At 40.3% G+C, this 20058-nt stretch overlaps 7 protein-coding genes across 9 annotated transcripts; 5 read left to right on the top strand and 2 right to left on the bottom strand.

Annotated features, from left to right (window-relative positions):
- Window positions 1-82: 82 nt before the first annotated feature.
- Window positions 83-2047, top strand: RB195_020861 (uncharacterized protein; the record flags this gene model as incomplete). Of its 2 annotated transcripts, none has more annotated exons than XM_013443801.2 (7): window positions 83-224; window positions 676-725; window positions 782-911; window positions 1029-1123; window positions 1591-1664; window positions 1755-1895; window positions 1978-2047. In XM_013443801.2, the coding sequence occupies 7 exons, from the start codon at window positions 83-85 to the stop codon at window positions 2045-2047; spliced, it is 702 nt and encodes a 233-aa protein (XP_013299255.2). The 2 variants fall into 2 exon arrangements, with proteins under 2 accessions (XP_013299255.2, XP_064045254.1); XM_064189373.1 differs by having other exon boundaries at window positions 179-224.
- A 1505-nt stretch (window positions 2048-3552) lies between these two features.
- RB195_020860 (uncharacterized protein) lies at window positions 3553-3999 on the bottom strand (the record flags this gene model as incomplete). Its single annotated transcript, XM_064189372.1, has 1 exon — window positions 3553-3999. One exon carries the CDS (start codon window positions 3997-3999, stop codon window positions 3553-3555), a length of 447 nt encoding a protein of 148 aa, XP_064045253.1.
- Window positions 4000-5979: 1980 nt separating this feature from the next.
- On the top strand, window positions 5980-8200 carry RB195_020859 (uncharacterized protein; the record flags this gene model as incomplete). Its single annotated transcript, XM_064189371.1, has 7 exons — window positions 5980-6106; window positions 6181-6230; window positions 6288-6417; window positions 6514-6608; window positions 6697-6770; window positions 7896-8036; window positions 8131-8200. 7 exons carry the CDS (start codon window positions 5980-5982, stop codon window positions 8198-8200), a joined length of 687 nt encoding a protein of 228 aa, XP_064045252.1.
- Window positions 8201-8900: 700 nt separating this feature from the next.
- RB195_020858 (uncharacterized protein) lies at window positions 8901-9700 on the bottom strand (the record flags this gene model as incomplete). Its single annotated transcript, XM_064189370.1, has 3 exons — window positions 8901-9058; window positions 9205-9232; window positions 9671-9700. 3 exons carry the CDS (start codon window positions 9698-9700, stop codon window positions 8901-8903), a joined length of 216 nt encoding a protein of 71 aa, XP_064045251.1.
- A 388-nt stretch (window positions 9701-10088) lies between these two features.
- Window positions 10089-11284, top strand: RB195_020857 (uncharacterized protein; the record flags this gene model as incomplete). Its single annotated transcript, XM_064189369.1, has 4 exons — window positions 10089-10221; window positions 10296-10486; window positions 10755-10886; window positions 11186-11284. The coding sequence occupies 4 exons, from the start codon at window positions 10089-10091 to the stop codon at window positions 11282-11284; spliced, it is 555 nt and encodes a 184-aa protein (XP_064045250.1).
- Window positions 11285-13563: 2279 nt separating this feature from the next.
- Window positions 13564-16595, top strand: RB195_020856 (uncharacterized protein; the record flags this gene model as incomplete). Its single annotated transcript, XM_064189368.1, has 8 exons — window positions 13564-13661; window positions 14407-14534; window positions 14602-14651; window positions 14724-14853; window positions 14909-15003; window positions 15110-15183; window positions 16314-16454; window positions 16526-16595. 8 exons carry the CDS (start codon window positions 13564-13566, stop codon window positions 16593-16595), a joined length of 786 nt encoding a protein of 261 aa, XP_064045249.1.
- Window positions 16596-17560: 965 nt separating this feature from the next.
- On the top strand, window positions 17561-19905 carry RB195_020855 (uncharacterized protein; the record flags this gene model as incomplete). 2 transcript variants are annotated; one of them, XM_064189367.1, is made up of 9 exons in its annotated part: window positions 17561-17581; window positions 17829-17857; window positions 18451-18578; window positions 18653-18702; window positions 18764-18893; window positions 18950-19044; window positions 19140-19213; window positions 19629-19769; window positions 19836-19905. In XM_064189367.1, 9 exons carry the CDS (start codon window positions 17561-17563, stop codon window positions 19903-19905), a joined length of 738 nt encoding a protein of 245 aa, XP_064045247.1. The 2 variants fall into 2 exon arrangements, with proteins under 2 accessions (XP_064045247.1, XP_064045248.1); XM_064189366.1 differs by lacking the exons at window positions 17561-17581; window positions 17829-17857 and having other exon boundaries at window positions 18452-18578.
- Window positions 19906-20058: the final 153 nt, after the last annotated feature.

Genomic DNA, 20058 nt, shown 5'->3' with positions numbered 1-20058 from the left:
TTTGGCAGAAATTGGATAGTGTTCTCTGTGGTTCCGACCTACTTTATTCGACTTGAGGAATTTTACTTAATTTCCTTTAGTAATGACGAAAAAGACAACACCGGTGACGCATGTGATATTTGATGTAGACGGCACGTTGTTGGATACAGAATCATGTTACGAATTGGCGACCCAAGCTATGTTGGCCAAGTTTGGTCGCAAGTTCACATCCGATATGAAAGCAAGTGCGTATACCTAGTTTTTTATTCAGCATGGTGTGATCTTTGAGGTGTTAGTGGTGATTCTCTTAACTTTTCAAGAAAACATTCAACGCAATTTTCTTTTGTTCCCACTTCTAGCTGTGTCTTATTTCCTCTTCTATAGTCGGGTCAAAACGACCTCGCCGGAGTTTCGTATGTAATTGCTTCGTTCCACCGCTCTTCTCCAAGCGTAGTGATTTAAACAACTGCTCTGAGCTTCGGCTCGTTTTGCTATTTCGCTCGACTATGCTTGCTTTGCAGTGTGCAATTGCACCAGGGTTCACGTCGTATTGATCCGACTGCATTAGTGAATTTACATCTTGACCTGTAACATTGTGTAAACAAGTATTTTTTCAAGGTTACGTAGCTTTCTTTGTTTCCGATTAGCAATTTCTATGCCTGGTGTGTGACACTTCTCATGTCAGTATTGTTTCAGATATGATGGGTCGAGGTGGTGCGGATGCTAATGCTTGGTTAATCAGAGAAGTAAGTTCCCGCCATTAGTTTCCACGACTTAGTGTTTTCATTTACACAGTGTAAAGGTGGGCATTTCCGATCAAATCACTACAGAAGAATTCGGTGTTCAAAAAGATGCTATGCTCTCTGAAATGTTTCCTAAATGTAACGCCTTCCCAGGTGCTGAACGCCTTGTTCGGCACTTCGCTAAGAAACGTACGTTCGAAATACGACTTTAATAATGCAGTTTAAATTGTGTTTACTATTCTTAGTTGGGTTTCATGGACCTTTTCTTCTTTAAAATGAGCTTTGGAATGGGAAACAGCTTTTCAGAGGTTCCCATGGCAATATGTTCTGGATCAAGCCTACGAAAGTTTCAACAGAAATCTGTGAAACATCGCAGCTGGTTGGACTTGATTCCAACCAAGGTTAATTTTCATAATTAATTTCACCATTTTGCTTTCATTTTAGTACTATTAGCGTTAACTTGGCAGGTGGGTAGGTGAAGTGAAATTGCTAAGAGGCTGTCGCAGCAATGGCAACCAGGCCCTTCATGTTTCGGGGTCGATAAATAATACAATATGATATTAGACTTGTTTGGGAGGATAAAAACGGTATCTTTACACATTCGCTCGTTCCGCAAGTCATTGTAAGACTGCACACGCGTTTTTAAGCCCAGAACGACTTTGAAGCCGAGCGTGTGGGTTTTAATCAACACCGTGTATTTTATTCTGTATCTTTTTAACCTGGCAAATTGGTAACTTTGGGTTTTGTAGAACTGGCGAACCATATCGTTTTTGCATTACTCTCCTTGGAAAAGTTTTCAAAACACAAAGTGTTTTCCTGTCGTGGTCTTCGATGCAATGCCACCCTGCAATTTTTACTGATAGTTAAGGTGTTCTGTGGAGATGAGGGAGAAGTAAAACGAGGAAAACCTTTTCCCGATGGCTTCCTGGTAACAATGCAGAAGTATGTGGTTTTAACCTTCAAGTATTATGAACAACAGTCTTTTCTACTTGGTTTTTGGGAAATTGAATATTTCAATCTGTTCTTTTTTAGGTTTCCTGTTCTGCCGACAGATCCATCACATGTACTAGTCTTTGAGGATTCTCCGAATGGAGCGCGTGCAGCTGTTGCAGCTGGAATGCAATGCGTAATGGTGCCAGATCCGGTGTTTCGTGAACAATCTCGTGCATTGAAGTGAGTCATGTTCTGAATCCCTCTTTTTTTAGGTTTTCTTTTGAACTTACATCTCAATGATTTATATTCGTTTATTGTTTAGCGTCAGCAAAATTCTTTCGACCCTCGAAGAGTTCAAACCGGAAGAGTTCGGCCTGCCTCCCTACGATTAGTTTTAGCTTCCCGCAAACCGTTCTGGTGGATACTTTTACTTTAGTTTCGAGTGAATTTCCGAAAGTTTCTAAACTTCAAGAAATAAGTTAATGTCACTGGAAGTGAGTCACTCTGTATTCCTCAAATATGTAATATTTAATGCATTCTTGATTTCACTTAAATGTTTTCCCTTGATTGGTTCTTGTTTAAGAGCTTCTTTCTATTCTATTGTTATGGTATACTGAGTTATTGTTGAACTAGGAACTTGAGTCCAGTTGTAAAGTATTTTGTTTCGAAGTGTATTGTTCGGAACCTTTGGAAAACTAGGTAAAAAAATGGAATAAGAACCTCTTAATGGCTGTCCTTAATTAAACAACTTTTGTGTATTTCTTTTGACTGTGGCGATTTTACGCAAAGGAGTTCCCGCAGTTATACAGCTTCTTCAGTGCTGGTTTGGATAGACTTATAATTGTGATACACTCTATCCGGAGTCCGTATGTTCCCTATGAAACCCCAAAAGCAAATCGTCCATACAAATCAACTCCATTGTATATTCACGGGATCTAGAAATTGTGAGACGGATATGTTCACATGTATTACTGTATGCACAGCTGCGGCATAGTTTCTTTCTTCTCTTCCGGTTGCCGCACTACAGCCATTACGCTCAGCTGCAAGGCATTCAAACTTAGAAGTTGTCGATTGGAGCTCTGATGAGCATCGATAGTAGACTATTTTAGAGGCTACAGCCTTAGACTAACCTTCAGTGAATGGACTGTATTTTGAGTGAGTTGGTATTCTTCTTAATTGTATAAAGCTTGAGCTATTCCTTTGTTAAATGTTACTTAAATATACTTGTTTAGAAGTAGAAGTGGCGAAGTTGCTATTCGTAAATCTTAAACGTCCTAACTATGATAGAGTTGAATGAAGGGACAGCGTATCCATCGTTTTTTTTTTTTTCAATTGTCTTTTGTTTACACTGTCACTCAGATTTCTAATACGCTCGCTGAACATTTTTTCAACACTGATGATTACACCCGACATTCCACGCAGTCTTTTCATCACGATTGCTGAATCGTCATCGGCTTCCATTTTCTTTTTGTTGTCATTATGCTTGATAACCATGTTGATATGCCGTTCTCTCACCAAATGGAAGGAGTTCTACAAAAGACAGAAGAAGTCTTAACTCATAGATGTACCTTCAGTCGATTTATGCACTTTTAGACGTTTATTCTTTTAAGAGTCATCGCTTTTGTTTTATCGTCCAGGGTTTGCCACTCTTTAGCAATCATAGAATGTCATCAAATCAATCAGACGATCTCTTTATTGTGCAATACACTGTGCAGCAAGAGAAAAAAGAAGCAACAGTGCGTGGATGCTGACGCACAAAGCTGAACCGTTCCTAACTACTTCTACTTCGCCGCTGTTTTTCTGCGGAGAAAAGGCTTGTTTACTGTTTTCAATCCTCAGAAAGAAACGGGACGAAGCATGGAGATTACAAATTCCCAGTCATATAGATTGTGAATGATTACAATCCAGTCGAATGTATGTCACCTCCATACTGCAATGAACTGATCCGTGCTTCTAGTAGGCGAATCTGCCATGGATACCTAGCGAGATACTTCCCTAACTTCGTCCTCTGTTTCAATAAGTAACCCATGAATTCAATAAGTAACCAATGAACTGAGTCATGGTGCAGTTGTGCGAGCGGCTGCGCTCGAGAAGATGCGATCGAGTCAACTGTTGTGCTCGTGGTAAGACCATTATTACCTCCATTCGGACTGCACAGGTGAGTGGAGCTAGTAAGGGTCTGGCGGTTCGAGCGTGCTGCTGGAACTGCACCAGGCTTGAGGTTGTACTGACCCGAGTAGACGTACAGAAGGGTCAAAACGGCACGGAGTGGTGTGCTGTTGTGTAAGCGGCTGTGCTCGAAGCGGTGCGGTGGAGATAGCGATCGAAATCGAGTTGGGACCATCGCGAACTACAGCGAAGAATGGTGCCAACCAGGGTCCCCTGAACTCCAACCGCTATGGTCCGCCGCACCGTTTCGAGCCGCTCCAATCGCTTACACAGATGCATCGTGCTTCATGTTGTTTCGACCCTACTATACGGCGCAATTATATCGAACATGGTTGAAATGCTGTCACAGAATCATTTATACAGTCATGGAAAATAAGGCACGGGAAATCAACGCGAGATTTCACTGAAAGTCCAAATTTTGGTAAATAGTTGGACCAGCGTTTGTTGCAGAAGCCTTTCTGGAAAGATATTTGAAGGAGTGTGTCCTTTCAAAAGATCGAAAACAATACAAAATCACCGGCATCTAATCTGTATGAATGACCTGCAGAAATTTGCGAAATTTGAGATACCGTATTTAGGAAGCAAGCGTTTGTGCAGCCCGGGAAACAATGCAGTTCGAGCAGTTTTTTGTGCTTGGCGGACTTTTCTGTCCAGCTTCGCCGTAAAATCGAACCCTGGCCGTTGCCACCTTGGCCAGCATAAGCATTCTGCTGATTTTCAAATCTATTCTGCATGAATCTTCGAGATTTCAGCCTTCTCTGACATGGAGCTGAACACACCATTGATACGATCCAAGAATAAGCTTCAACTCCTTCGACTCCTTAGAATCGAGATAGGACCATCGCGAACCGCAGCAGTGAGCGATGGTAGCGGAAGTCCTCACTCGATCTTAACCGCCGCACTAAAACGCTCCGCTTCGAGCGCAACCGCGTACGCAGCTGGACCGTGCTTCATGTCGTTTTTACCCAACTATATGTAACATTTCTTGGGTGCTATCCTTATCGGAAAACTACCGATCCACAATTTTTCAAATCCCTGTGAACAAAATTTGTTCGAAACGCTCACACGAACACAATTTTGAAAACGAATTGCTGATACCCACAATCACATTTTAAAGGCATCATCCCACGAATCTGAGGTGGAGTATTCGTATACAGGGTGGGAGACTACGGAGAGGGAGGTGATTCCGTCCATTTCTTGCTAATTGCCGTAAAAAACGGCCCAGAATATGCAGCGCCGCACAAGACTGGCGCGCTCCAATCGAACCTCTTGTGCAAAATGGTGCGCCAAAACGAATGAAGCTGTATCTTCCGGGCCGTTTTTTACTTTTTAGGAAGAAATGGACGGAATCACCCTTCTCTCCATAATCTACGATCCCGTATACGAATACTCCACCTGAAATCTGCACCACCTCAGATGCCTTTAAGCTCGCTCAGTACAATCGTTAAGATGCTGTATAGTGAGTGTACAAAACATTTTATCCGGGGAGGGCTATAGCTGACAGACTTTTCCCTGTTCGTAGACGATATCGCTTAAAATCTTGTCGAAATCCGATGGGGCCCCGATTTCAAATGAGGCGATTCTGACGAACGTATAGTCTGGACAAGACGTCCTGAAGCTCGGTAATATTGCGTAGGCTGCGTTTGAAGCAGCGTGGTTGAGATTACGAGTGATCCGGACCGAAGGGATGAGTGGAGCCAACGAGGGTCCAGCCTCGGTTCCAGCCACTCTTCACCTCGTCGCTTCGAGTCGAGCCGCTCACGCAACTGCACCGTTTTGACCCGACTATAGTATGAGTACAGTAGTCTAGACTAGCTGCACAAGATTGCACTCATGGTACAATAGATGTTTTATTTTCGCTAATTTTTTTTTTGTTCACCAATCGAAATACAAAATAGTTCGTCAAAAGGATCTGAGAAGGCTCGAAAAAAGGCATCACGAAAAATACATCTGTCCATAGTATCACTCCACTATCTCTGAACCTGCGATGAGCTGACGAACATTGCATCTGGCATGAAATGTCTACCTCGTCCAGTAGTTTCGCTATCTGAAATTTCGTAAATCTTCGAGGTTTTTTTCAGAACCACATTCTGACCTATTATTTTGCATACATCAACCTATCCATACAGTTTGTTTTCAGGAAGAACTCTGAAACATGAAAGTCACTCATGTAATTTTTGACTTCGACGGTCTTCTCGTTGACACCGAACCATGTGTTAAAATAGTACATACGAAGCTACTTTCCCGATACGACCGTGTTTACACCCCAGAGATTGCATCACGTGAGTTTAGTCCTGCCATTTGGGGGCCATTCTAAACGAAATTTACATCTGAATGAAATCTTCGTTATTTTTAGATGTGATGGGTCGAAAAGAAGTTGAATCAATTAGTTGGCTTCTTAAGGAGGCATGGAGGACTCTTCTCTTAATTACAAGAAATAACTACTAAATACTGTCCGTTTAGCTTAAAATAGCTGATAAAATCACACCCGAACAATATATGAACGAGTACGACTCGATGTTGACGGAAATGTATCGTCATTGTAAAGCGATGCCTGGTGCGGAACGATTAGTGCGCCATTTTCACAAAAAAGGTACGCCTTGGAATCCTTTCGCTCTTTGTTTCTAGAATATTTTCGATATTAGAACAACCGTGACCCATATCTCTTTCTTATAAACATGCGCTTAAGGGATCCCGAGTGCAATATGCTCAGGTTCTCGCAAATCAATGTACGGCCCACGACGTGAACCCCATAAGGAGTGGTTAGATCTAATACCGCTACAGGTGAGCAAAACTTTCCTGATTAGTAAGTAAGAATGGTCCCGTTAGGGACATTTTTTCTAAAAAGTCGAATATTGGATGTACTTTTAAGGTATTCTGCGGCGACGAGCCGAACATTAAACGTGGAAAGCCTTACCCAGATGGCTTTTTGGCTACGATGGATAGGTACGTAAAGTGAGCAGCGAACGCTCATCTACTACATCTCAACAACGGAAAATCCAGAGTATGACTTAAAACCTAGATCAATGTCGACGAGTAACGTTGCTTTTTGCTATATGAACAGCTATAGCCCAGTTATAGTCGGGTCAAAACGACCTGATGCTAAGTGCTGTTGCGAAAGCGCCTGCGCTCGAGATGGCGTAGTGAATCCAGCGGTTGGGATCGAGGTGGGATTATTGCTAGTTTCACTCGAACTGCAGCGGTGAGTGTTGCTAACGAGGATCCCGTTCCTATCTCTGCCACTACGCTCCTTGTTGTTTCGAATTCTATTCTTTAAAGCTGCCGCTTAGGCTAAACATCCTAATGACTCTTAATGTTCCGGGTAGCGCTCCTCCGTCGCTTACTGCACCGGAGTCCAGGTCGTTTTGACCTGATTATAACTCACGGTAGTGTTAATGTCACACAGTGGCACTGCTACCACCAAAGAGTCGGGGCCGAACGTGCGCAGCTGGGTGGGTGTGATGCACCATAGATAGAAGCAAGGTAGAGAGAAGAGCAATTGTGTGCCAATCACCGAATGAACGTGCATCGGGGCAGTCGAGCCGCGCTCAATTCGTTGAACATTCATCGTTTATTACATGGCTATTACATCCGCTACAATCTTTGTGTTTTTGTTGCAGCACCCCACTTTTGACGAACTTCAGAAAACATAAAAATTAAGTCGTATCTCCAGGAGAAAATTCCCGCGAATTTATAGATATTTTGAAGAGGTCATGTCACTTTCTTAACACTTTTTGGAAAAAAAGAAAACTAAATAATGCGCTCTTAAAAAAGGCGTTGCACTTAGCTTTTAACGAAATGTTTGACTGCTACTCCAGACTGAACAAGTCCTCCAGACACTGTTCACATGATGCACTAAGAGAATAACAAAGTAGCCTCTAGTGGACATTGTATGTTGTTGGAAGCGAAGAATGCTCAACATTATTCATTAGTCCAGTATATTATTTGGTGAATTGCAAACCGATATTTCTTCTTCTTTCTATCTCTTATTTATTTCTTCTTTCTTGTTTTCTTTCTTTTTTCATTACGTGATTAAAGACATAACAGAGCTCATTAAACCGTTCGTTATAGGTTCCCAGTGAAGCCCTCTGATCCTTCAAACGTATTGGTTTTCGAAGATTCGCCGAATGGTGGACGAGCTGCAAAGGCTGCTGGTATGAAATGTGTGATGGTGCCAAACGAAAAACACCGTGAGGAGGCGATGCAGATAAAGTGAGCTAGTGTTTCCGTATTAATGCTAAAGGTTGAATGCATTCCTTCTTTGCTGAGAGGAACAATTACTGTGGGTAGTTGATGCTTATTTCAGTGTCACTAAGCTGCTGAACAGCCTCGAAGAATTCTGCCCAGAAGAGTTCGGTCTTCCTGCATTTGACTAATCTAATTTTTGAATATTTAAGCATTTTGCTTGCTTATTCTTCTCATACTTTGACCAAGTCTGGAAATTCACAATAAGCTCTTATGATCCTTCAACTTTTTCAAATCTATGTTGGGTTAGATTACGTTAATTTATGAATATGCTCACCTTTACTGTTATATTATATCATGTTATAGCGAATCAAGGTCGATGTCCTCTAGTGAAATTGTAAATTGTATGAAATTTATCTGATAGGTACCTAATAAAAATTTTGTAGCTTTGTTGACGATGCTTGAGCAACGGAAGTCTGTAGAACCCTGAATGGTGAGTCCTGCAGTCTGCGAAAGCAAAAGTAAGCAAAAGTCTTGCGAACTTTCTCCTTGCCTTGACTACGTCTCTTGCTATTTGAAAATTAATGTAATTACTTCTTACTCATTTGAATACTGCGCTGGAGAAATTTGATATTTCAACACATCAAGCAATCAAAGTGTTCCCTCGGCCCGTAGAGTTTACATTCTTTGTTCTCGAATCCTTACATATCAAAATCATTATTATACCAGTGCACAGAATCTTCGTAGGACGTAGCATGCAGTCAGAATAAAAAATATGTGGACTTATGACTCATAAGTAGGATGCAATAAGTAGTAAAAATAAGATAGAAAATGCAGTTCCCCGAGTGTTCATAGGAAACAGTGATCATAATACGGTTTGGTAAAAACGACTCAAATTATGGCAGATGTGAACGTGGTTGGGTCAAAACTGACCGAAGCCTGGTGCAGCCTGCGTTCGAAGCGGCGCAGTTTAGCCAACGGTTGCGACCGACATGGAACTACCGCTAACCTTGGAGTGCGAATAGAGTGAGCGCTGCCCCACAGCACTTCTGAATTGTACACGCCATCACATACAGTACAGTGAAAACGAAATGAAGTACGGTGCATTTGCTTAAGCGGTTGCGCTCCTATCCTTCCAGGAGTACAACAAGACACTATTGTACGGTCAATTTCTATACGCTTACCTACCACTTACTTTTTAAACTACTGAGGATTGATTTGCTCTAAACATGATTGAGTGGCGAACTTCTTTCGATTGTTTTCGAGGACAGCAACCCTCCGGGGAAGGTAAGAGACTCAAACGTTATGCGCTCGAGTTCGTTACCTTTACCGCAATTGCACACGCCGGCACTAAAATTTCATGCAAATTTAACAAATAGACTAGTTGGATGGGACAGATTTCTAAAGATTTTTTTTTTTGTTACAATAGTGCGTAATTGGTATTCGACTTGTTCTCCTAACGGTGGTGATCTTGTCTTTGAGCTCTATGTAACAATAGTTGTATAGTTCGAGTACTATTCACGAACTTCCTTTTCTAATACTCTATTTTGACTAATGGAAGATCGTTTTGTATCGGAAAAAGGAGTCGTGATCAGGAAAAAAGCGATTTTGTGGAAAATGTAGTGGGAGGAGCACCCGACCACGCCCTTATTTCTTTCTACCTTTTTTCTCTTCGTAACTCTACCTTGCATGTCATAGACCCTCTAAGACTAGTAATACCTATGTTTTAGAGCCCCTACTGATTCAATTATTTACTTCCAGAAATAAGGGCGCGGTTTAGTTTTTCCTCAAATACACTTTGTCCGCGATTTTTTGATAATTTGGTGGATGTCCGTCACTATATCTACTTCACACCTCACAGGAGATCACTTCTTTGATGAATGAACCCTTATTTAGCTATATATGGTGCATCTTTAGCTTTCAGGTCTGTCTGGATCTTTTTTTTTTCAAGTGAACCGCAACACGATGAGCGGAGATGACCCTTCTGTTACATTGTGAGTTGCGTCGTTAGTGTCACATCGTACTTAGTTCGTTGGGTGCTGTATTGGTTTAGTAACAATTTCTTTCTTTTTTGGGAAAATGACTCGCGATCAGATAATGAACACGTTTTTCGCTCCTCTTGAAGAGTTGAAACGTAAGGAAGAAGAACCTCTTTGGTGTGAGCTCTCTGAAATGAGGCTGTTCCAACTGATTATCCGTTACAAACCTGCAGGTTTGTCCATCTTTGTTTGTTAGTTCCACTTCTTCACTCTTCCTTCCAAGTACGCGCACTGCATTTTCGTTTAGGTGTGAACAGACATTTTATGCTCTCTTCCATAAGGAAACATATGTGCAAATTATACGAAGATGAGGAAGCATTTGAATTCTACCTGAACGACGAAGATTTCGAGCTAGTTAAATCCCGTAAAGATCTTCCAGCCGCAGAGAAAACTCTCAGCTTTGAGCCAAGGTATAGGATCCGACCCACAACTGAACAGGTATGTACAAAGTCGACAATGTTGAAGAAGAATGTTAGATTTTTTGAAAAGAAAATCCATAAAATTTACCCTTTGATGGGGGTACAGGATTCTTTTAAATGGCAAATAAGCCGCCCCTCTATTATTTATTACTACTGTTATTATTTGTTATTACTACTGTTATTACTACTATTATTATTTCTTCTAAATTATATCATTTAAAGGTTTTATATTTATCTGTGTCAGAGTGCTTCGTATTTCCCTCATTTCACCTATTCCTTAATTTCAGATCGAAGAACGTCTGAAAAAGTACTGGGACATGGCTGTAATTGAGTACAATGAGGGCGTTCCGGATGGTTTTGAAGTTCACAGCGAATTTTTCCTTCCTGATGGCCAGTTTTCCGAGTTACTGAAAGAAAAGGTGAGCTACGTTCTTATGTACCTATTTTTTTCTGCGAAAAGGATTATGACGAAAGAAGTTTCGATCTAAATTCTCCACGATGCAGTGCTTACCTTTAGGAGCACGGTTTATATACTGTCTTCATCAAAGAAGTCGCTATTAGGTAACGGATCGCCGATTTCTTTCATATTGTGCAGTCAAGAAAGAGCTGCAAAAGCTGTTACAAGATCAGCACTTCCTGCAGTTCATTTCTTTCATCCACTGCTTTCTATTTGTATGTAAAACGTTATGAGTGCTCTAAGGAAGATGTTGAATTCTAGGAAGAAGCTAACGCAGCTGCTGTATCTGGCTCGGGCTCGAGCTCATCATCGAAGCGTCGTTCGCGCCGTGGTGGATCGCCGGATTCTTCTGATCACTAGTATTGATAGTGTATAGTCGATGCTTTTCTTATTGATCTCGTCAGTTGAAAATCTCTTGAAGATTAATCTTGCTTTTTTTTATTGTTGCCACTTATTTTGTGCATAGTGGGGCCGAGGTTCAAGATCTGTATTAGTATTTTTGTTCCAAGATGTGCAGTTTTCCACGATCTTAGTTGATTGATGTGCTTGAAACTGATCTGCCTCGAAAATAACTTGGTCTTCGACTTCCTGGGTCTTCAAGTGAACTTCAACTTTCAACTTCTCAAGTAGACTTCAGTGAAATCGATTATATTACGTGCGTGTCAATTGTTTATCTTATGACTTCGTTTTTATGTTTTCATTAAAGTTAGGACCTCAAGTGAGGGCCAGAGGGTAGACTTCAAGGATATCGTGTTGCCAGTTCGGTTAACTACTTGAAATCCCAAAAACACTTTTGACGTGAAATTGCACAATTTTGGTTGTATTTAAAACGGGTATTGGGTTGGATTTCTTTTTTGGGAACTATTTGTTGCCAGCTCTAATTTGTCCGAAATTTTTATGATTTTGCATCTCAAACTTATTGTATTTCCTGTATTAACTTTGCATTTCGTTTCGTGATAAAGTTGTTGATGTCTAGACATGTTGCTCTATGGGAGTAAATGAATGAATAAAGCTGTCGCGAAGTTATCGCATCACCAAGTAGTTTAAACTTTTCGCCATCTATCAAGTACATGTTTCTTTCTGCAATAATGTCGTCATGCTGTTAATATTCGCTTCGAACATAGAGAATTCTGTGTTCCAAGCATTTCTTTTTTTGTACTTTCTCCACAATATCTATGTGAAATGAATATTTGCTGCAAATCCGTTAGTATACATTAAATTACGTTGGCATATATAATAAATTGAGACGTATTTAATTAGACTAGGTTGATGTTTAAATTACTAACACCAAGAAGTATATACGTAACGTGGCGGCTCTGCCGAAAATGTAGCAGTTCACAAAATGCTGTAATTTCTGCAGAGAAGTAACCTTGTACCTTGGATTGGCTAATTTTTAGCATATTTGCAGCTCATGAAAATCCTAAAATATCTATTTGAAATACAGTCGCTGTAAAACGTGTTACATCGAAGTGATGCATTGCGACCGGTGCAAAAACGAGCACCGGTTCCTTTCACGGGGCCCAGCAAGTCACTTTGGACTCTTTTCTTCCTATTTTCGATAGTTTTTCTTAATTTATTCATAAAGTAACTTGTGTATAGGATAACATACCCTTAGCAAAGTGGCCATCCATTGGCTTTGCTTTCCTAGCGTCCTTCTAAGATCTTACATGTAACAGTTACAGTTCTTATTCTGTAGCAGTCAAATTTCTCTCTCACTTTCTGTGATTGTGCACGATTAGCATTCTTCATGATGGTAAGGCTAAGAAAACCTCTTTTGCTTTATGGTCGTCTGATAAAGAATGAACATCTCCTCAAATACTTCGTTTCGGAACTGCATTACTACTTTTTCGTGTACTTTCGTTTTTCTAAGACGGATTTTGGGATTTCTCTGCGTCTACGACAACAAAAAAAAGCGTTGATCAAGCACAGGAAATTAATTCAGTCCCTACAGATTAAACACTTGGAAGCGCCTTATGAGCAAAGCAGGCGGTAAAACTATTGGAAATGTACTTTGCTAGGACTGCGTATTCCTACTCATTATTACACAGGAAAAGAAAATAATGGAAGATATGAAATAAGAAATTAAGAAGAAAATGAGAAAAATCATAAGAAAAAAGTTATTGAGATTGTCCCACTCTGCGAGCACACCTCCTCACCGCAGATACAGCGTGTCACACTGAAACATCACGCTTTTCTCTTGTATTCTGATCCTTCTTGGCTGAAAAAAGTGAAAATGTCTGCAGCTAGTGTAAGAAAATGTCGCTTGCTCTTGACTGTCTGTGTTTACAGTCGGCGTCAAATGGTTTTATCCCGACGCTCCTGCCGCACGGCACCCTTCCCTTTCTGATCGAGCATATTCGACGTGAACTTTATGACGTGCTTTTCGTTTTTTGGGCTTACTTGTTGCTTCTTTATATGTAGTAATTTCTAAAGATTTTTTTACTTTACGGAACACTGCATTTTAATTCTTGATCATTGGTTTTAGCGAACAACTTGCTCACTATGTGATGATCTAGATTGAAAAACTAATGCAAAATGTAGAAATGATACTTACATGCTTTGTGTAGTTACTCTCAACTAACTGTGGAATCTCCTCGCAAAATTCTTTGTCATTCGTTACAGACTTCAACACAGCGGTGATGCTTACGAAAGGAATGAAGTGCTTGTTCCTGGCAGCGAGAGTGCCCTTTTCGAAGATTTTACTCACCCCAACACAGGCACGATTTCTATCCCAGAAGTAACGTTTTAGAGTTTTTTCTTTTCTTTTTCTTATTTTTGAAATTCTTATTTCTCCTAAATGTATGGTACGAAGATATGTGTTTATGGGAATTCGTTGCTGGTGATGACTGCAGTTCACCAACGAATTGCTAGAGTTCGTAACCTGCTCATGTCTAAAATATGATTTACAAGTTAAGGCACTAGACAGTTGCAGTTCACTTCTAAATTTCCACCAACATAAACTAGCAGAATTGAACATTACGCTGACACAAAAAAAGTCGCTAAATGCTTCCGCAGCTTATCTGTATTATGCGTATTTTTTCCTAGTAAATATTAGTGTTAACCCACATTACTATTTATTCGTTATAGAAATTCTGACGTCATGGATAGCTTCTCCTACGCTGCTAGACTTCTTTAAATTAAGCGCCATAGCTACATTGCCACTTCTCCAATTGTGATCTGCTCATCTCTTCTAGTTATGGATAGTGTATACTGTGAAGTAAACCTAATTTTTAGCCTTGATTGCGCACTCCTACCTAACCATTGAGATAGTGTAATGCTGAAAACATATTACTTATAGGGAGTAGGGACATTGCTAAATTTATAGAGAAGTATGTGCTTATGCAGATAGTTGCCTACTAGCTAAGAAGGGTGTATGTTTGTTAGTGTTACATTGAGTTCGAGTGGTCCTACCCTTGTACGTTTCTTTTTGCTATTGATTCGATATTCCCCTCTTTTTTTGTACTTAAGAAATTCCTTTCCAGAGCGACTGTTACTCACGTAATCTTCGATTTCGATGGGCTTCTTGTTGATACAGAATCGTGCTACACAATCGCTAATCAAACAATGTTACGGAAGTTTGGTCGCGAATTTACTCAAGAACTCAATGCAAGTACGCACAAAAGACTGAAACACTACAGCTGTTCCTGCCTCAGAAAGGGAAAATTTGGAAATTTCAGAGATTATGGGAATGAAAGAGGATGAGGCATTCCCTATACTCTTGAAAGCGGTGCGGTTTTTTTTTTCTGAAGGAACTAAGTGAACAGAGTAAGATGTTTATCCACAACCTGTTTTTGTTCAGGTTGGCATCGAAGATAAAATTACGCCGAAAGAATACGTTGCACAATATGATGTTATTTTGGCGGATATGTTCCTTAAGTGTAAAGCAATGCCAGGTGCTGAAAGGCTTGTGCGACATTTGTCTAAAAAAGGTCCGATAGTTCCTCTTCACTGGATGACTTCTAAGGTTATACTCAAACGTTTGAGGAGTCCCAACTGCAATGTGTTCGGGATCTCGTAGTGAGACGTTCGGACCACGGCGCGAACCACATAAAGAATGGCTAGATCTGATAACACTTAAGGTAAGTACGAACAAAGCCCTATTTTCTCTTTAATGAGCATTTCTGTTTTTGAGAACCTCTTATCTAAAAGCATATTATTTTATTATAAGAATAGTGCGATTTTCAGGTGTTTTGTGGTAGTGAGCCACAAATTAAGAGGGGAAAACCACACCCTGAACCGTTTTTGACTACAATGAATAGGTTAGTTATATTCTCTAAAGTGTGGCTTACAAACATCCGGGCACTCCATCCTTTTGCTCAACAAGTAAGCAAGTACATGGCCATGATTTCTGTGACACGACACAATTACGCAGATTCAGGTAGCTTTTCAACTGTAGACTTCCCCTGTACATCGATGGATGACCCTAAACTATAAAGAATAATATCATTTTCTGGGGAAAAAACTCTTTCTTTATCTGTATGTTATCGGCGACATTGGTGAAGATGGTCGACAAGAGGCAGGACGACGATCGCTATGCTTTTTAACCATGATGACTCCTTACAAAAAAAGATGTGAACGACATAATGTCAGTTGTGATCATCTACTTCCACTGATGGCAGTTAGCGATACAGTTGGGTCAAAATGACATGAAGCACGGACACTTGCGTAAGCGGCTGCAGTCGAAGCGGAGCGGTGGAGCGTAGCGGATGGGATCGTGTAAGGATCCTTGCTACCGCCGCCCATTTGTGCAGTCCGTCATGGTCCCACCTCGAATGCAACCGCTAACTCCACCGCACCGCTTTGAGCGCAGCCGATTACGCAACTGTCCGAGCTTCATGTCGTTTTGACCCGACTATACTCTGTCGTCATAGGCAAATCCATTCCGACTCTCACGATAAAAGTTCTTAGGATGACTGCGTACTCGATTTTGTCCTTTATCATGAACCGTTATTTCAACGTTCTGAACCTGCTATGTGGTCATTCAAATATTCAGGGATTGTTTCCCCACAACCCGTTTCAATCTCCCAGGTTCACTATCATCGTCTTCTTCAGTATAATCGATCGTGAGGGATGTTGCGTTCCTCGACTGGCACAGCGAGAGCTTTGGGTTTTGAAAACAATACCCATTTGAAAACTGAGGAAGTACTCCAGTTGACACCACTAGACTGCATGATTTAAAGCACTTGTTTCATCCATTTGTTTTGGACAGAGAATGCAAATGCTTATCGAAGTATTGAGAAAAAGAAGCAGTGAAGCTGCAGTCGACGCTGTAGTAGCTGTCTTGTTATCAAAAAAAAAAAAAAAAAAAAAACAGATATCTTCATTGAGTAGTACTTGGCAAGAACATCAGCCGCGCTTGGAATTCCTATCTGCAACGAATTTCTTGCAGATTTTCTGTGAAACCTAGCGATCCATCAAAAGTATTGGTATTCGAGGATGCCCCAAATGGTGGACGAGCGGCGAAAGCGGCTGGCATGAAGTGTGTAATGGTCCCCAATGAACGATTCCGCCAAGAAGCAATGAGTGTCGGGCAAGTTGTGATAATTGTTCTGTATTATTCTGTGTTTACTGTACATATTGAAGAATTTTTAATTATTACAGTGTTACCCAAGTGCTGCACACTCTGGAAGAATTTCGACCGGAAGAATACGGACTTCCTCGCTTCGACTAGCATAAACGTGATTCAATCATTCGGCATTTTGTTCGCGATAGCTGCTAGCTGTAGAAAGTAGTGTGAAGAAACGTTGTCCGTGATGATATGTTGTTGGATTGAAAGTATTCTTTCTATGGAAGCGAGAAACTTTGATAGTAATGCAGTTTTTTTTAGCTTGCCCACAGTCCATATCCGGACCTTTTAGGATTCTACAAGGTAGTTCATCATTCATTGTTAAGTAATCGATGTCTGTCGAACTGACTGACATATCCTCTGTCGCTAGAATTTGATCTGGACACTAAATAAAAATTCTTCTTCACGAAAATTGATGTTTTGTTAGCGGTTGAATTTAGCGCACACTTTTTATTTGAACTGTTTCCGTTTTTAGATCGGCCGCAATTTGGAGTGGATATAGTGAATCCCTGCATGGCTTTCATGGAAAACGTAGAGTCATTATTTTTTAGTTCTGTTATTCAATTATTCTTCTCTTGTTACATTATTATTACCTTCTCATTCTCTTATTACATCAGCAGTTCAAAATAGCTTTAATGTAGTAAAACAACCGTAATGCAGCGATAGATCATTTTCGAGAAGACGAATGATGCTGCAAGCGATTTTCCTGTCGCTATCCATACATTTTTGTTCTGAAACACACTGAGGGTGTGAAAGGGTGTTCAGCATGGAGCAGCTCGTTAGACGTTTGGGGTCGGGATTTTTTGATACTCCAAAAAAAGTGGCTTGTCTCCGAACAAAAGCACTTATTAATATAGCACAAACCTAAGTTTCAAGCACGTGTTAATTGAAAGTGTGATTTGATTGAGTTATTGGAGGTGCTTTAATCTCATTCGAGGGTTTTTTATGCTAGGCGCATCCTGAAGGATTTGATTAATCTCCGTCATTTGACATTTGACTGGACCGATCCAATAACTTTAGATCCGTTTATTTTGACCTCCTGACAGCCACTGGCTGGTGAACGTCGCACGATGGCGTCCGCACTTGTGGTGGTTACCTGCTTCTTGCTGTCCTGTAGTCTCTATGACTCAAAATGATTCTTTATCAGATTTACTTCATCATAGTCGCCAATTCCGATACTCCTTGAAGTGTCTGTATGTGTCAGTTTGAGTCCATATTAGCCGTACCTCGGTAATTTTAGTTTCTGTGCCCTCTGACCGCTAAAACAGCTGGACTCACGCAACGGTTACGGTTGTATCGACAGATGACGATAGGCGCTCATAATGGATCACTCGTTAGGAGGCAAAATTAGTTCCCATTAACAGCATGTGAGTTCCGGATTGAATATTTATTTACTTATTCATTTCTATTCTTAAAATGTTCAAGTCTTTGATGTAGATTGACAATTTATGTTATACCTAACATGTCCACCACTAATGTCGATAGATGGGTAGCATCTTATGATAAGATCATCTGAGGATTTGAATGAGATGAAAATACACAAATAAATACAGGGATTTCCAAAACCGAGCGCTAATGGTAGTAAAAAATCTGCTAGAAACATTTTTCTAGCAGATTTTGGAAAATCTTTCAGTATACTCAGATCAGAACTACATTACGTGTTGCACAATTGCGCATGTAATTGAGTGGGACCCTCAGTAGCCCCATTCCAGGTAGTGTAATGAAAGGAGATATCATATGACGAGAACGCATTTGTTCCTAACGAAGCCTGCATATAACATTAAAGTGAAATATTTATTTACGCAGTGGTGATATGCTTATCGTAAGGAAGTGTGCTTCTTATTAGTTCATTTGCTAGAGTTGGATTAATATCGAGTGGTTATATTCTGGTATGGTCCACTCTACTTGAAGCTCGATTTTTCTTCCCTTTCTTTTTCTTGTTTTGCAGATTCCTTTTTAGAATGGCTGTTACTCATGTCATCTTCGATTTCGATGGACTTCTCGTCGATACGGAAGCGTGCTACACCATCGCTAATCAAACAATTTTTCGGAAGTTTGGTCGCGAATTTACAGCAGAACATAATGCAAGTACGCTTTCAACACTGAAACACTACGAATACTGCTAGCTTTGATGAAAAGAAAAGTATGTCTGGAAATTTCAGTGATTATGGGAATGAAAGAAGTGGATGCATTCCCTATGCTTCTAAAAGCGGTGCTTTTTTTAAAGGAAGAAATAACAAAGTAAAAGGTGGTCTACAAAAACAAATATTCAGGTTGGCCTGGACGATAAAATAACTGTGGAAGAGTACATTGCACAGTATGACTCTATTTTGTCGGATATGTTTCTTAAGTGTAAGGCGATGCCAGGTGCAGAGAAACTTGTGCGACATTTCTCTAAGAAAGGTTCAGCAGTTTCTCTTCCTTTGGCGACATTCCAATTTCATAGTCAAGCTTTCAAGGTGTGCCAACAGCAATGTGTTCGGGATCTCGTGGTAAAACTTTCGGACCTCGGCGAGAACCGCATAAAGAATGGCTCGATCTGATAACACTTAAGGTAAGTACGAATAAAGCAACCATCTTCTCTTTAATGAGCATTTCTGTGTTTCACCTTCTACCTGCAGAACCATACCATCACTTCGCAATTTTCAGGTATTTTGTGGCGATGAACCGGAAATTAAGAGAGGTAAACCACACCCTGATCCGTTTTTGGCTACAATGAATAGGTTAGTTCTATTTCCTTCAACGGACTTTATAAATACGTATTCATCTTAGCAGCAGTTTTTGAAGATGTATTTTGCGACGTGACACCAATGTGTCCATAGTTGTCTTCGTCATTATGATTGATAACACCAATATTATATTCTTCAAGTTTGGTACAGAAAAAGATCAAGAGATTCTGTTTTGAAAAAAAAATAGTCATTTTTCATTAGTCTTTAAGCATTTGCTGTCTCATTTGTTTGATCTGTAGCGAAAACATTGAAGCTGTTTACTGGAGCCTTGAGACAAACTAGTGTAGGTACAGGTATAACTGTTATTGCTACTTGCTATCATGAAATTCATACATATTTTAAATGAATAGTGCTTAGAAAGCACGTTGACTGTACATCGTATTCATTGTTGGTAACGAATTTATTCCAGATTCGCAGTGAAACCAAGCGATCCATCGAAAGTTTTGGTTTTCGAGGATGCCCTAAATGGAGGACGAGCGGCGAAAGCTGCTGGCATGAAGTGTGTTATGGTCCCCCATCAACGATTCCGCCAAGAAGCATTGAGTATCGGGCGAGTTATTATAGTCAATTATTCTCATATCGTCTACACTTATTGAAGGATACCTAAATATTGCAGTGTTACACAAGTACTACACAGTCTAGAAGAATTTCGGCCAGAAGAATATGGACTTCCTCCTTTCGATTAATATATACATAATTCAAACAACATTTTATTTGTAATACTTACTTAAAATAAATTGTATTGTGAAGACCACGTTCCCCACAATGTCACGGTGCGTTAGAGGAAAAATTCATTCTATGGATGCAAGGAATACTTTGACACTGATAAAATCTTCTAC

The sequence above is a fragment of the Necator americanus genome, chromosome II, assembly GCF_031761385.1.
Source record: "Necator americanus strain Aroian chromosome II, whole genome shotgun sequence".
NCBI classification, from domain to species: domain Eukaryota; kingdom Metazoa; phylum Nematoda; class Chromadorea; order Rhabditida; family Ancylostomatidae; genus Necator; species Necator americanus.
The sequence above is the reverse complement of the archived record's forward strand: the minus strand, read 5'-3'. Positions and strand labels throughout refer to the sequence as shown.